Genomic DNA, 16,086 nt, shown 5'->3' with positions numbered 1-16,086 from the left:
GCATAGAAATATGTTGTTAAATAATGGCATGGCCATTATAAGTCATTAGCAAGCTGACCTAGCTACAGCTCCTGATATGAAACTGATCGCAAGAGCAACATGCAGATGATGGCAAACATAGACAAACACTGTTAGCATCCAGCCAACCAAATAAATTCCTCCTAGAGAAACTGAAGATGTCACCCAGTAAGAGGTGAAAAGGCCCATTCACAATAGGAAACCTGAGAGACCATGGCATGTACAAAATTAATCTGCAAACAAGGGCACCTTTCTTCACTCTCTTGCTATTGGAATGTTTGCTACTGTCCTTGTTGATGAACAATTCCTGGTTGGTCCAGTAATGTAAGAATTAGTGTGGCATACTTGGAGAAAGATTCCCCATTAGGCTAGTACTGGTTTAGTTGATGGTGTGTTCAGTTTAGTAACAATCGCGCAGTAGTGCAGAACTCTCCTCGTCCTCATTAGTAACTACTCTGCTGTTCATGCAATCTAGTGTCCAGAAGCCTGGGTCTTGGGAGCAGAGTGCCTACCTGAATGAGTATTATAAATAATGTCCTGTTTCTTAAAAGGCCACAAAATCCAGAATTCTCAAACCTATCAGAGGCTTGTTCACCTGCACATCTACCAATGTGATATATGCCATCATGTGCCAGCAATGCCCCTCTGCCATGTACCTTGGTCAAACTGGACAGTCTCTACGTAAAAGAACAAATGGAAACAAATCGGACGTCAAGAATTATAACATTCAAAAACCAGTCAGAGAACACTTCAGTCTCTCTGGTCACTCGATTACAGACCTAAAAGTGGCAATTCTTCAGTAAAAAAAACTTCAAAAACGGACTCCAACGAGAGACTGTTGAATTGGAATTAATTTGCAAACTGGATACAATTAACTTAGGCTTGAATAAAGACTGGGAGTGGATATGTCATTACAAAAGTAAAACTATTTCCCCATGTTTATTTCCCCCCACTGTTCCTCAGACGTTCTTGTCAACTCCTGGAAATGGCCCACCTTGATTATCACTACAAAAGATTCGTGCTTCTCCCCCTCTCCCCCCCACTCTCCTGCTGATAATAGCTCACCTTACCTGATCACTCTTGTTACAGTCTGTATGGTAACACCCATTGTTTCATGTTCTCTGTGTACATAAAATCTCCCTACTGTATTTTTCACTACATGCATCCGATGAAGTGAGCTGTAGCTCACGAAAGGTTATGCTCAAATAAATTTGTCAATCTCTAAGGTGCCACAAGTACTCCTTTTCTTAGTCCCTTTGTAATTCTAGCACCAAATAGTTACAGAATACCTTCATTTTAATATCTTTAAGTATATCAGAGGAAGGAAGCCTGCAAAAAAATCGGTGGGTCTGCTGGATAACCAAGGGCTAAAGGGATTAATTAAGGAAGGTTGCTGAAAAGTTAAATGATTTCTTTGCATCAGTTTTCACCACACCTACCCCAGACCTGCTCTTCTCTTGTAATAAAGATGTGGTTCTTGGAGACTGAGCTGTCCGAAGAAGTGCTGGAGGAAATTGATAAATTAAATTGCAATACCTCACCAGGGCCAGAGGATATATACATCCAGAAGTTCTGAATACCTGGCACTTAATACCTGAGTTGATAATAGAAATTTGCAATCTCTCATTAAAAACAGATACTGTACTAGAGGGCAGCAAGTGGTGTACCCAGATTGTATAAAGACTGTAGACATGATCTGGAGAATTACAGACCAGTAAGCCTGTACATGGCAAATTGGATGAATTTATTATTAAAGACATAATAATACAATACCTGGAAAACCATCATATGATGGAGTCTAACTAGAACAGCTTTTCTAAAGGAAAATCATGTTTCACTAATCTCTTAGAATTCTTTGAATGTGTTATTATAGTATTTGTAAAAGAGAAGCATGTGACAATTTATTAGCCTTCCAAAAGCTCTTCAACAAGATCCCACACAGGAGGCTACTAATGAAGCTATAGTCCTGGGATAAGAAGCAAGGTATTGTCATGGATCAAAAACTGTCTAGGAGACAGAAAACAGAGAGCAAAGAGTAGGATAAAATGGTCACTTTCATCACAGCAAATGGTTAATAGCAAAAGGTTCTATACTATAATCTGTGTTTTATATATTGATCTGGAAAGGGGATGGTGAGTAGTGAGCAAAATCTATAGATAACACAGTTATTTTGGTTACTTAGGACCAGAGACGACTGTGAAGAACTTCACAGATATCTAATCAAGCTAGGTGAATGAGCAACTTAATGGCAAATGAAATTAAATGTCAACAAATGTAAAATAAGCCCCATTGGAGGGAAACATTTAAACTACTCATATGCCCTATTGCAGGCGTGCACAAACTTTTTGGCCCGAGGGCCACATCTGGATGGGGAAATGGCATGCAGGGCCATGAATGTAGAGCTGGGGCAGGTGGTTGGGGTGTGGGAAGGAGTGTGGGGGGGGAATGCAGTGTGCAGGAAGGGGTTCAGGGCAAGGGATTGGGGCAGAGGAGGGGTGTGGGTGTACGGGGGCTCAGGGCAGTGGTGTAGGGAAGGGTGTGGGAGGGGACTTAGGGCAGGGGGTTGGGGTGCAGGAGGGGTGTGAGGTGCAGCAGGGGGCTCAGGGCAGAAGGTTGGGGTGCAGGAGAGGTGTGGGGTGCGACAAGGGGCTCAGGGCAGTGGGTTGGGGTGTAGGGTGCAGGAGGGGTTAGGGGTGTGGGCTCCGGCCCGGCACCGTTTACCTGGAGCGGCTCTGGGGAGGCAGAGGCGCGCACCGGGGCCAGGGCAGGCTCCCTGCCTGGCTGCCCTGGCCCTGCGCCTGCACCACTCCAGGAAGCAGCTGGCACCCTGTCCCTGTGGCCCCTGGGAGAGGGTAGAGGGCGCTGCTCTTCCCTGTGGGTACCTCCCCCGAAGCTCCCATTGGCTGTCTGCTTTCCGGAGCGGGGCCCACGGTGCCACAGGGGTGGCAATCCTGCAGGCCGGATCCAAAGCCCTGAGGGGCCGGATCCGACCTGTGGGCCATAGTTTGCCCACCCCTGCCCTATTGGGTTCTAAATTAATTATAACAGTTCACAAAAGGGTCCCTGGCTGAATGAAAACCTCTGCTCAATACACAGCTGTGGCCATAAAAAGCTAACAAGATGTTAGTATGTGTAAGGAATGGATGGAGAAAAATACAGAAAATATAACAATAAATGTAAGTCAATGGTGTGGCTTCATCTGGAATGCTGTGTGCAGTACTGGTCACCCCATATGAAAAAGGATATTTCAGAACTACATGGGGGTTCAGAGAAGAGAAATGAGAGTGAGAAAGGATGTGTAAAAACTCACTTGAAGAGAGATTGAAAAGATTGCGATTGTTTACCTTAAATAGGAGCTGAATAAGTGGAAAGATGATCAAAGTAATTTAAAATAATGAATGGTATAGAGAATGTAGACTGGGACTTTCTGGGCCACCTGTCTCATAACACAAGAAAAGGACGCTAAATTAAATTAAAAGGTGGGAAATTCAAAACTGATAAGGAAATACTTTTTCATACAACATCATGTCTCTGACAGTGGCCAGAGCCAGATGCTTCAGAGGAAAGTTTAAGAACCTCACAGTATGCAGATGTGGGATAATCTGCCCCCAAATAGGTCCCATCCTAGTCTCTAATAATTAAAGATTGGCTTAAACCTTAAACAGAGCTTTGGTGATAAACTACAGATTGAAAGAGCCGGAGATCAAACTGTTCCCTATATACGGTACATAGCCCTGAAGGTACAATTCTCGAAGGACCATTTGTGGCACCACCAGGAAACACGAGATCCTAGTTCTCATTTGCCCAGTTTAATGGATGAATCAGCAAGTTCCATTTTGGTACTAATGTGCTGAAGAGCTTTATTGAGAATGGTAAGCAAGAATAGGGTCCTGATTTTTCCCCTTTCTTCCCCATTTTTCTTTTTCTCCTTTGTCAGTGGCAAAATAGGGAAAGGGAGGAAACAGCAAATGCAAAAATTTTCAGTACAAATGTTTGCAAAAAAATTTTGAACTCTGCTTTAAAAAAATGTAAACGAAAATACTCTTTAAAATGTTCCTGATTTCTGTTCCTGATGGATTTTAGGTTTGAAGAGTTAGTCCTGCTCCTAAAGGGAGCTCCCTCTCTTGTATAAGCAGGGGACAACGTATCTGCCACCAAGCAGGAAGTAAAGGAGCAGTTATTGAAATACCAGAACTGGGCATTGCTAAATGGTAAATACTTATTTTACAGGGGAAAAAACCCAAGGTTCATCTTATACACATCCCATTCTGCCACCTTCAGCTACCCTAATAAATAAAACTTATCACATTATGAAGAAACTTTAGCTGCCGTGCCCTACATTAAACATTTGTAGTTTAACTACTCTGCTACGGGTTGGTTGATTGGTTGTTTTTTGTTATGGGATTTTCGCAGCCTATGCTCCAGGTCAGAATCCCCGCAGAATGTTTAGCAGACAGATGAATATAAGGGAGAGCACCAGTGTGCACCTGTGGAAGCTTAATGTTCAAAACTAAGGATCAACCATTCAGGAATTAATTGGGCCCAAGAAATGGAAAAATTTGGCATATATAGTCTATTCACATCCTTAAAAGCCTTCCAGAAAAGGAAACCCTTATCTCCAGTTTCTTGGGTCAAGTAATTCATGGCAGAAGAAGCTTTTACACAAACAACTTTCAGTTAGCTATTCCCCTTGACCTATGTGTTGATCAGGATTATGTTGATTACACAGCATGACCTCCTTGTCTGATAACTAATAACTAATTTGCAACATAATAGTATAATAATCTCTTGCTCTTCTATCATTTGTTCCATCAGAAGATGTCAAAATACTTTACAATTTATTAATTAACTCTCAAAACTCCCTTGTCAGTTGGGTAAATAATATCTCTTTTAGAGAAAAGAGAGCAGTTACAGAGGGCCTGATTTGTCCCTGTTGCACACTTTCTTTGGTCATCTATGCCTGTGCAAAGTGAGCGTAAATGCTATCAGATTGCAATTCCCCACACATGTACACAAAGTCAGCACTTTACACCCACAGTTCACAGGTGCAAAGGACAATCCAAGGTGCAAAGCAGATTAAAGATCACAAAGGAAATTACATGGGAATAGATCCCAGAATAGATCCTTTGCTTTAAAACACAAAACCATACTTCCTCTCCAACATAGAGCAAGACTCTATGCTTCTCCCACATTTCCTATGGTGACAGAAGCAGCAAACTAGAAGTAGTGGCAACTTCACCTTTTAAACCTCATAAGTATGGTCCAAAACTCACAATCCATTATTAGTTTGTAGTATGGTAGTGCCTAGGAGCCTATCATGGACCAAAAAGAAAAGGAGTACTTGTGGCACCTTAGAGACTAACAAATTTATTTGAGCATAAGCTTTCGTGAGCTACAGCTCACTTCATCGGATGCATTTGGTGGAAAAACACCAAATGCATCCGATGAAGTGAGCTGTAGCTCACGAAAGCTTATGCTCAAATAAATTTGTTAGTCTCTAAGGTGCCACAAGTACTCCTTTTCTTTTTGCGAATACAGACTAACACGGCTGCTACTCTGAAACCTATCATGGACCAGGAATTCTCTGTGTTAGGCACTGTACAAATACATAAAGAGACAGTCCCTGCCCCAAAGAGCTTATCATCAATCCACAGCATGTGTCCCTAGACTGAATACATATAATTTTAAATCGTTTCTCTCTTGCACTGCAGGAACTAAGAGCATCATACAAGTGAGACACTTCACTACAGTAATGACTCTTGTTACTCCTTTTGAGAAGGGAAGGGTATTCCTCAGAGCAGAGACTGTATATCTGTGCCTTTGGCCAAAGAACAATATGTAGGATAGGCTGCTACTGCTGCTACTAGGTTAGTGGTGTGTCAATTTTGACTGAGGCAATTCTCAGAAGGGCAGAAAATTGCACTGGGGATGAATATAGCTATTCATGAAAGCAAAAGATAAAGCTTGTATTATCCTGATTGAAATACATATATTCAATTGAAAGGCATCCCCTGGAAAGTAGTAATGCTGAAAGAGACCTAGAGATGATAGTGGACACCAAGTGAGATGTGTTTGCAATGTGACATAGCAGCAAATAGACTAATACAGTATTTGGGCTACCCATGCACAAACATTACCTCAAGAGGCATTGAAGTACTAAGTTTATTTTATACAACTGTGGTGCTACTGAACCTGAAATATTACATTCAGTTCTGGCCACCTTGCCAGAAAGATATTGACAACACGGAATGAGTTCAGAGAAGAGCAATAAAAATGATTAGAGGTTTGAGGGATTAATTTATGAGAAAAGATTATATATATAATTTGACTAAGAGATGACAAAAGAGGTAACAACAGTTTACAAATTATGAAGGTGTAAAGCACCTTGGAGAAGGATGAATTATTTAGTGTGGTACAATATGCAGCGGTATGACTAGGCATGGTTAAATGAACCAAGAAAGGGAACAACATTTTGAATATCAGATATAATTTTCTATCATTGAGGTTCATTGCACTATGGAAAAATCTCCTGGGGAAAGTGATAGAAGTCCCATTCACCTGAAGGATATAAAACTAGATGGGCAGGAGGCAAGCAAAGAAAATGTATAGATGAGAACATGCCTGCATAAGCAGAGAAATTAAGTGGATAAACTAATAGGTCTTTTCCTTCTCTAATTTCTGATTTACAGTAGTATATTTTTCTGAGGTAAAACAGACACATAAGTATAAATTATAACAAAATAAAGCATAATTTGTTGTGATATAGTTCCTTTTTATCATTTGGTTTCTATGGCTTCTTTAAGCTTTATTGTAAACTCTTTGTTTTAGCTAGGTGACCACAATTTCCACAAGGTGGCTCCCTTGCTTTTCCAAATATTTGTTTTCCCAATTCCATAAAACTTCCCCAAAATAATTCCTAAAGCATATCTTTTAGAAAACATCCAATCTTGATTTAAAAATTATCAGTGATGGAGAATGCATGACAACCCTTGGTAAATTGTTCCAATGATTAATTACTCTCCCTGTTAAAATAAAAATATACGACTTATTTTCAGTCTGAATTTGTCTAGCTTCAAATTCCAGCCATTGGATTGTGTTATACCTTTCTCTGCTAGATTGAAGATCCTATTATTAAATATTTGTTTCCCATGTAGATATTTATAGACTGTAATCAAGTCATCCCTTAACCTTCTCTTTGTTAAGCAAGTCATGTTTTCTAATCCTTTAATCATTCCCTTGGCTCTTTGCTGATCTCTCTCCGATTTAGCAATATCCTCCTTGAACCATGGACACCAGAACTGGGCACAGTATTTCAGCAGTAATCAACACCAGTGCCAAATACAGGGGTAAAATAATCTCTCTACTCCTACTTAAAATCCCCCTGTTTATGCATCCCGGGATTACATTAGCTCTTTTGGCCACAGTGTCACACTGGAAGCTCATGTTCAGCTGATTATTCACCACAACCCCCAAATCTTTTTCAGAGTCACTGCTTCCCAGGATAATTCCCCACCCTGTAAATATGGCCTACATACTTTCTTCTGATATGTACACTTTTACTTTTAACCATATTAAAATGTATATTTTTCCTTACACAGTTTACCAAGCGATCCAAATCACTCTGAATCAGTGCCCTGTCCTCTTCATTATTTACCACTCCCCCAATTTTTGTACCATCTGCAAATGTTATTAGTGACTTTGTTTTCTTCCAGTTTGTTGACAATAATGTTACATAGTATAGGGCCAAGAGCTGAACCCTGTGGGACTCCAATGGAAACACACTCATTCAATGATGAGTCCCAGTTTACACTTTGAGACCTATCAATTAGCAAGTTTTTAATCCATTTAACATGTGCTATGTTAATTTTATATCATTCTAGTTTTCTAATGAAAATGTTGTGTAGTACCAAGTCAAACACATTACAGAAGTCTAAGTATATCACTATTTAACACTATTTATCAACTAAATTTGTAAGCTCATCAAAAAATATCAAGTTAGTTTGACAGCATCTATTTTCTATAAACCCATGTTGATGTGCATTAATTACATTAACTTCCTTTAATTCTTCATTAATCGACTCCCATATCAGCCATTCCATTATCTTGCTAGGGATTGATGTCAGGCTGACAGGCCTCTAATTATCTGGGTCATCCCATTTACCTTTTCTAAAAATGGGCACATTTGTGTTTTTCCAGTCTTCTTGAAATTCCCCAGTAATCCAAGACTTATTGAAAACCAACATCAACTGTGAGATCCTCAGCTAGCTCATTTAAAACTCTTGGATGCAAATTACCTGGACCTACTGATTTAAAAATGTCTGATTTAATAGCTTCCATTTAACATCTTCTGAGATACTAGTGGAATGGAAAGAATGTTATCATCACAATGTATCATCTGTTTATTCTCCAAATACAGACTAGAAGTATTAATTTAATATTTCTGCCTTTTCTATGTTATTATTGATAATTTTACCAATGGACCAGTACCATTCTCAAGATTCTTTTTCCCCCTAATATATTTTTAAAACTCCTTCTTATTGTCCTTTAGTCTGCTGGCCATAGATTTCTGCTTGTGTCCCTTGCTTTTCTTATCAATTTTCTACAATTCCGAACATCCAATTTATATGCATTACTATCAACTTCCCCTTTCTTCCATGTGCTTATATATACAATATTAGAGCTGCCTTGACTTTCCCTCTAAACCAGGTCATTTTTTAAAATCAGCACAGCCTTCTTCCTTGATTGTGGCTTTTTGGTCATCTAGAAATGATTCCCAATTATGATTCACATTTTTCTGATTAAATTCTTTCTCCCAGACGATTTGGCTCATAAATTTTTTCAGGTTTGTGAAATCAGCCCTATTAAAGCACCAAAGTGTGTGTGTGTAAATATATATATATATATTTTTTTATTTTTTTTAACTGGGTCTGCTTACCGTGTGAAAAAAAATATATATATATATATATCACTTTATTCTTTTTTCAGAGTAGCAGCCGTGTTAGTCTGTATTCACAAAAAGAAAAGGAGGACTTGTGGCACCTTAGCGACTAACAAATTTATTTGAGCATAAGCTTTCATGAGCTACAGCTCGGATGCATCTGATGAAGTGAGCTGTAGCTCACGAAAGCTTATGCTCAGATAAATTTGTTAGTCTCTAAAGTGCCACAAGTCCTCCTTTTCTTTATTCTTTTTGCACATTATAAATGTAATCAAGTCATGATCACTTGTTCCTAAGCTACCATTAATTTTTAGTTCTAAGATCAGTTCCTCTTTATCTGTTAGGAAAAGAATCCCCCCATGCTGGCTGCAACACTTCTTGAATTAGGAAATTGTCATCTACAATGTTTAGAAATTCCAAGGATGTTTTAGTACTGGCAGCATGAGACCGCCAGCATATGTCACTTATATTGAAGTCTCCCATGATCATGCAGCTTTTTTTCCTGAACATTTTGAATAGATACATAAGGAAACAGCCACCTTATTCTCTAGCGTGATTTGGTGATCCACAGAAGACACCACCTTTTAGCCCATCTGGTGCTTCATCTGTTAGGACACTGATCCATAAACATTCAAGATCATTTTCTTCCAAGTTATCAGTGACTCAGAAGTTCTATGACCTTCATTATACAGGAGGTCAGACTAGATAATCACAGTAGTCCCTTCTTCTGACTTTATGATCTATGAATCTATTATTTATTTAATACACCAGATAGAAAGGTCAGTTAAGCAATGTAACTATACAAGAAAGAAACATTTCAATAAATTCCAAACATCTTACCTTCAGCTACGTCTAAGTATCAGAGTAGGCACGTAGAAGCAGATTACACTAAAACACCATGTTATTTTGTAATTAAATTAAGGCTCAATCCTTCTATTCTCAGGATTGTGCATGTAGAAATTATGAAAATTACCAGTTACACTATTTTCTTAATGTGAAGGAATTTTTGTGTGTGATATAAATTAACATCAAGTCATTTAAATTAAGGCATTACTAACAGAGATAAATCCCTGTGTAGAGATATGATTATAGTCATACAGTCTAGTTGTAAATAAATATTTTACCACACTGTGCTATATGGGTTATTTGAGCAAGGACCCATGGGTAAAATCCTGGCCCTATTGAAGTAAGTTAAAGTTTTGCCATTGACTTCAGTGGGGTAAGGATTTCACACCACATCTTTCCACGTGTTTGTGTAGTGTTTAGCGTGAGGCCCTGATCTTGACTTGAACCTTTGAGCAGTACTGTAGTATAAATCAATAATAAATGCATAAATATAGAGGTATTGAGATTTAAGGCTGGTTCTCCATTGGAAGAGAATGTTATCTAGAATAGGGTTAGGCAAGGGCCTAGAAGACAGAACTCATGGCTGCTATTCCTGGCTCTCCTTCTACCTTCTTGCATTACCTTGGATGAATCACTTAACCTCTGTTTATCCATCTGTAAAATATTGTCTTTACAGGTGGATTGTGAGAATTAGTGCTTTGAAGTCTTTGGATTAAAGGCACTCTAGAAGTGCAAGGTATTTAAGATGTGTATTTTGCACTAAATTTAACAATAGCTTAAAAGCTACTTTCACCTCTCTGCCCACAAGTCCACTGTGAACAGACAAAGTCTCCCAGTAGGATGTGCAAAATCATCTAGAGCTAGAAACTCTGAGAAGTCATGGTGCCTAACTCAGCTGAGTATTTTGCCTGAATCAATACAAGGCCCAACAAGCAAATCCTCAAAGCACATATGTGAGCAGAGTGTAGATGCACTCCATCATGAGATACATAACTCAAGCTAAAAACAATCAATTTAACTGTGCAGTCTCGACAAACTCATAGGTGCACTGAATGGGCCCCAAATTTTCAAATATACTCTAAAATATTTCGGCTCAGGACCTTATAACTGTTACTATATATCTTTCTATACTATATGTCAACATGCACACTGATTTACTGCAGCTTGTGGTAAGTAAAATTCAACAAACATACATTTATGAGTTTTTCCTGCAAACATGAAGTATTAATTTGTCCACTTTATAATAAAAATCTCAATCGACCCTCACTGTTGTCAGATCTAAAACATATTTAAAGCGCTGCTCTGTTCTGAGAAGTAACTGTACAAATGGTAATTGGGGTTTTCCTTGTTTGTTGTGTCTTAGTGACTTGTAACACAGACTTGTTCAGTGTACAAGTTTGCAAATGGTTTTCTTCCTGGCAGCCTTACAGATTCAACCTGGGCTTTGGGAATCAAGGTAGGTTCTTTCCTTATCTTCTGTTATCACTTGTAATTAAGAATATTCAGATGTGTCTTCAGATTCTGCTTTCAGTGTCAACTGTACAACTTATACAACAAATTGTAATGTATAATTCATTAAAAATTTAAATGTGTTGAGATTCTCAGACTTAAATGTATTTAAGTGCAAAGTATATATTCCTATAGTAATATATAGTACTATATTATTGTATTACTATACTCTTGTTCTGTTGCTGATTCTACACTTGTAACCCAAAAAGTGAATTCTTGTTGCTTTTATTTTCTAAATTGTTTTAAATTGTCAAAAGGTTTGTTAAATGAAGAACATTTTAGAATTATAAAATGATTATATTTTGAATATATAGTAAATCATAGAATCATAGAATCATAGAATATCAGGGTTGGAAGGGACCCCAGAAGGTCATCTAGTCCAACCCCCTGCTCAAAGCAGGACCAAGTCCCAGTTAAATCATCCCAGCTAGGGCTTTGTCAAGCCTGACCTTAAAAACCTCTAAGGAAGGAGATTCTACCACCTCCCTAGGTAACGCATTCCAGTGTTTCACCACCCTCTTAGTGAAAAAGTTTTTCCTAATATCCAATCTAAACCTCCCCCATTGCAACTTGAGACCATTACTCCTCGTTCTGTCATCTGCTACCATTGAGAACAGTCTAGAGCCATCCTCTTTGAAACCCCCTTTCAGGTAGTTGAAAGCAGCTATCAAATCCCCCCTCATTCTTCTCTTCTGCAGACTAAACAATCCCAGCTCCCTCAGCCTCTCCTCATAAGTCATGTGCTCTAGACCCCTAATCATTTTCGTTGCCCTTCGTTGTACTCTTTCCAATTTATCCACATCCTTCCTGTAGTGTGGGGCCCAAAACTGGACACAGTACTCCAGATGAGGCCTCACCAGTGTCGAATAGAGGGGAACGATCACGTCCCTCGATCTGCTCGCTATGCCCCTACTTATACAACCCAAAATGCCATTGGCCTTCTTGGCAACAAGGGCACACTGCTGACTCATATCCAGCTTCTCGTCCACTGTCACCCCTAGGTCCTTTTCCGCAGAACTGCTGCCGAGCCATTCGGTCCCTAGTCTGTAGCGGTGCAATCTATTTGACAGAGTGAAAATAAAGTATGAAGAATATTTAAGAACAATATAATCACCAAATTTGAACAGAATATAATTGAAAGTAGGCTCTTTGGCCACCAGAGGGTGCTTGTATTCTATTATCACATCAATACAAGAAAATTATAAGAAAAAGTTCATTATTTAAAAAATCAACAGTGTAATAAGTTGAGGGATAGAGAAGACTTTGGTGTCCATTCAATCTAGTTCTGGGGGAAAAAACTATTTGAGAACTAGTTTGGCCCAGTTCTTATTTTTCCTAATCAGTTTGCCTATCATAATGCATCCAATGAAGTGAGCTGTAGCTCACGAAAGCTTATGCTCAAATAAATTTGTTAGTCTCTAAGGTGCCACAAGTACTCCTTTTCTTTTTGTGAATACAGACTAACACGGCTGCTACTCTGAAACCAATCATAATCATAGAATCATAGGACTGGAAGCGACCTCGAGAGGTCATCTAGTCCAGTACTAAGTATTATCTAGAGACCATCCATGACAGGTGTTTGTCTAACCTGCTCTTAAAAATCCCCAAGGATGGAGATTCCACAACCTCCCTAGGCAATTTATTCCAGTGCTTAACCACCCTGACAGTTAGGAAGTTTTTCCTGATGTTCAACCTAAACCTCCCTTGCCGCAATTTAAGCCCATTGCTTCTTGTCCTATCCTCAGAGGTTAAGAAGAACAATTTTTCTCCCTCCTCCTTGTAACAATCTTTTATGTACTTGAAAACTGTTATCATCCCCTCTCAGTCTTCTCTTTTCCAGACTAAACAAACCCATTTTTTTTCAATCTTCCCTCATAGGTCATGTTTTCTAGACCGTTAATCATTTTTGTTGCTCTTCTCTGGTCTTTCTCTAATTTGTTCACATCTTTCCTGAAATGTGGCGCCCAGAACTGGACAGAATACTCCAGTTGAGGCCTAATCAGCATGGAGTAGAGCAGAAGAATTACTTCTCATGTCTTGCTTACAACACTCCTGCTAATACATCCCAGAATTATGTTTGCTTTTTTAGCAACAGTGTTACACTGTTGATTCATATTTACACATTTATGTGGAGTTAAATTCCAAATGAATCTAAAATTGATTCTTTGACAGCAAATCAAACAAATACCAATTGACTAGTTTCCATTTAAACCAGGAACTAGATCACATTGCCTTGAAGTAGCCGGCGCTGAGGCAACATGAAATAAGGCCGCTCTGACTGATGTTCAGGATGGTTAAGAATCGGTTAAAGGTGTAATGGGAAAAAACTGGTGATTATTCTGAATCAGTTCCAAAAACTAATTCTAGGTGCAATTGCTATATGTGTTAGATAGCAACTAACAGGTGATTAGAAGGGGAGTACTGGAAGAAATGTTTTGGAGATGTGTGTCATTAGGAGGATAAATGCTTAGGGGTGGATTACAAAAGGTTAAGGGATTTGTAGGGAGTTCATAGAATTATAGGGCTAGAAGGGACCTCAAGAGGTTATCTACTCCAGCACCCTGAGCTGAGGCAGAATCAAGTATACCTAGACCATCCCTGATAGGTGTATGTCCAATCTGGTTTTAAAACTCTCCAGTGATGATATTCCACACCTCCTTTGGAAGTACATTCCAATGCTTAACTATATACCTTCCTTGCTGCAGATCAAGCCCATTACTTCTTGTCTAAGCCTTAGTGGGACATGGAGAACAACTGGTCACTGTTGTCTTTATAACAGCTCTTAACATATTTGAAGGCTGCTATCAGGTCCCTCCTCAGTCTTTTTTTCTCAAGACTAAACATGTCCAGTTCTTTTTAACCATTTGAAATAGGTCAGGTTTTCTAAACGTTTCATAATTTTTCTTGCTCCCCTCTGGGATCTCCCCAATTTGTCCACATTTTTCTGAAAGTGTGGCACCCAGAACTGGACACAATACTACAACTAAGGCCTCACCAGTGTTGAACAATTGCTTCCTGTGTTTTACATACACCTTGGAATGATGTTAACCTTTTTTCTTTTTTTGCAACTGCACCACATTGTTCATTCATGTTCAGCTTATGATCCACTCTAACACCCAGTTCCTTTTCAGCAGTAACACTCCCGAACCACTTGCAGCTGATTTGTCCTTCCTACGTGCAGTACTTTGCACTTGTCTTCACTGAATTGAACGCTATTGATTTCAAACCAATTCTCTGATGGATGGAGATTGTTTTGAATGCTTGTAACCCCTCCTAGCTTGGTGTTAGCCGCAGACTTTAGAACCACGCTCGCCATTCCTTTATCCAACGCATTATTGAACAGCACCAGACCCACGACTGGCCCCGCAGGCCCCCACTAGATTCGTCCCCCCCCCACTTTGACAGCGAGCCATTGACAACCACTCTTTGAGTCTGCAAAAAGAAAAGGCGGACTTGTGGCACCTTAGAGACTAACACATTTATTAGAGCGTAAGCTTTCGTGAGCTACAGCTCACTTCATCGGATGCACGAAAGCTTACGCTCAAATAAAGAAAAGGAGGACTTGTGGCACCTTAGAGACTAACACATTTATTTGAGCATAAGCTTTCGTGAGCTACAGCTCACTTCATCGGATGCATTTGGTGGAAAAACACCAAATGCATCCGATGAAGTGAGCTGTAGCTCACGAAAGCTTATGCTCTAATAAATGTGTTAGTCTCTAAGGTGCCACAAGTCCTCCTTTTCTTTTTGCGAATACAGACTAACACGGCTGAAATCTTTGAGTCTGGTCTTTCATCCGGTTTGGAGCCTCTTTATAGTAACCGCACCTAGAGCACGCGGCCCAGGAGGCGGGCTGGGAACAATTGGAGGGGGCTGTTGGATGTTAGCCAGGGCAGTGGCTAGATAGTGGGGGGGGGAGCTAGCATGGGGGGACTGGGGTTAGGAGGCGACGTGGGGGGGTATTGGGGGACAGGCTGTTCGCTTAGGCAGATAAACGGGCAGCGCTGCAGGAGGCTGAGCGCCGAGGCAGCGGGCGCTGGGGAGAAGCTGGGGGGAGGCTGCGGCCGGCTGCGAGAGCCCGGGGTCGGCTGAGGGGGAGGTGGGGCCGGAGACTGGAAGTGGGGGAAGGTTTCTGGGCAGCGCACACAGCGGCTGGGGGGGGGAGCGGCCCGCAGCGAGTTCCGGGGGGGGGGCGGCCGCTGCCCAAGCTCAGCCCCCCTCAGCGTGCGGGGCGGGGCGGGGCGGGGACGGCGGCGGGAGGCTCCGCAGCGGCTGCAGCCCCAGCAGCGCCGGCGCCGCCGAACCCCGATGCCGGCCCTGCAGCGGCTCGCCCGGGAAGATGGCGCCGTCGCACGTCCTCAAGTGCTGCCAGAGGGTGCTGGCCTGGGTGCCCGTGGTCTTCATCGCCCTGGTGGTGGCCTGGTCCTACTACGCCTACGTGGTGGAGCTGTGCGCGTGTGAGTGCCCGGGGGCGGGCGGGGAAGGGCTGCCGGAGGTGGCGCTGCCCCTTCCCCCAGCAGCCGGGGGGGCTGATCCGCCTCCCGGGGCGGCCGCGGCTGTGAGAGCGGGGAGTCCCCCCGCCCCGCTTAGCTCTGCGGCGCCCCGGCTCCCCGCTCTCGGCCCCCAAATCGCGTCTCTCCTCCGCCGGCTAGTCGCGGGGCTGAGCCGGCGGCGACCCCACAGATCCGTGTGTCATGGGGGGGGGCCCGCTTGTTCGCGGGGTGTCCGTCCCCGCGGCCGCCTGTCACTTCAGCTAGCCGGGTACCGAGCTGCTT

At 41.4% G+C, this 16,086-nt stretch overlaps 1 protein-coding gene across 2 annotated transcripts in view; it reads left to right on the top strand.

Moving 5' to 3' along the window:
• Positions 1-15,488: 15,488 nt before the first annotated feature.
• The window catches only part of ZDHHC20 (zinc finger DHHC-type palmitoyltransferase 20), a 73,015-nt gene continuing 72,417 nt past the window's right edge, over positions 15,489-16,086 (top strand). The window contains exon 1 of one of the 2 annotated variants that reach the window (XM_038407843.2): positions 15,489-15,768. In XM_038407843.2, the coding sequence (XP_038263771.1) occupies positions 15,651-15,768 (118 nt within the window). In that variant the 5' untranslated portion in view covers positions 15,489-15,650. The remainder of the gene's footprint in view (positions 15,769-16,086) is intronic. The other variant, XM_038407834.2, reaches the window with a different exon arrangement.

Source organism: Dermochelys coriacea, chromosome 1 (assembly GCF_009764565.3).
Source record: "Dermochelys coriacea isolate rDerCor1 chromosome 1, rDerCor1.pri.v4, whole genome shotgun sequence".
NCBI classification, from domain to species: domain Eukaryota; kingdom Metazoa; phylum Chordata; order Testudines; family Dermochelyidae; genus Dermochelys; species Dermochelys coriacea.
The sequence above is the reverse complement of the archived record's forward strand: the minus strand, read 5'-3'. Positions and strand labels throughout refer to the sequence as shown.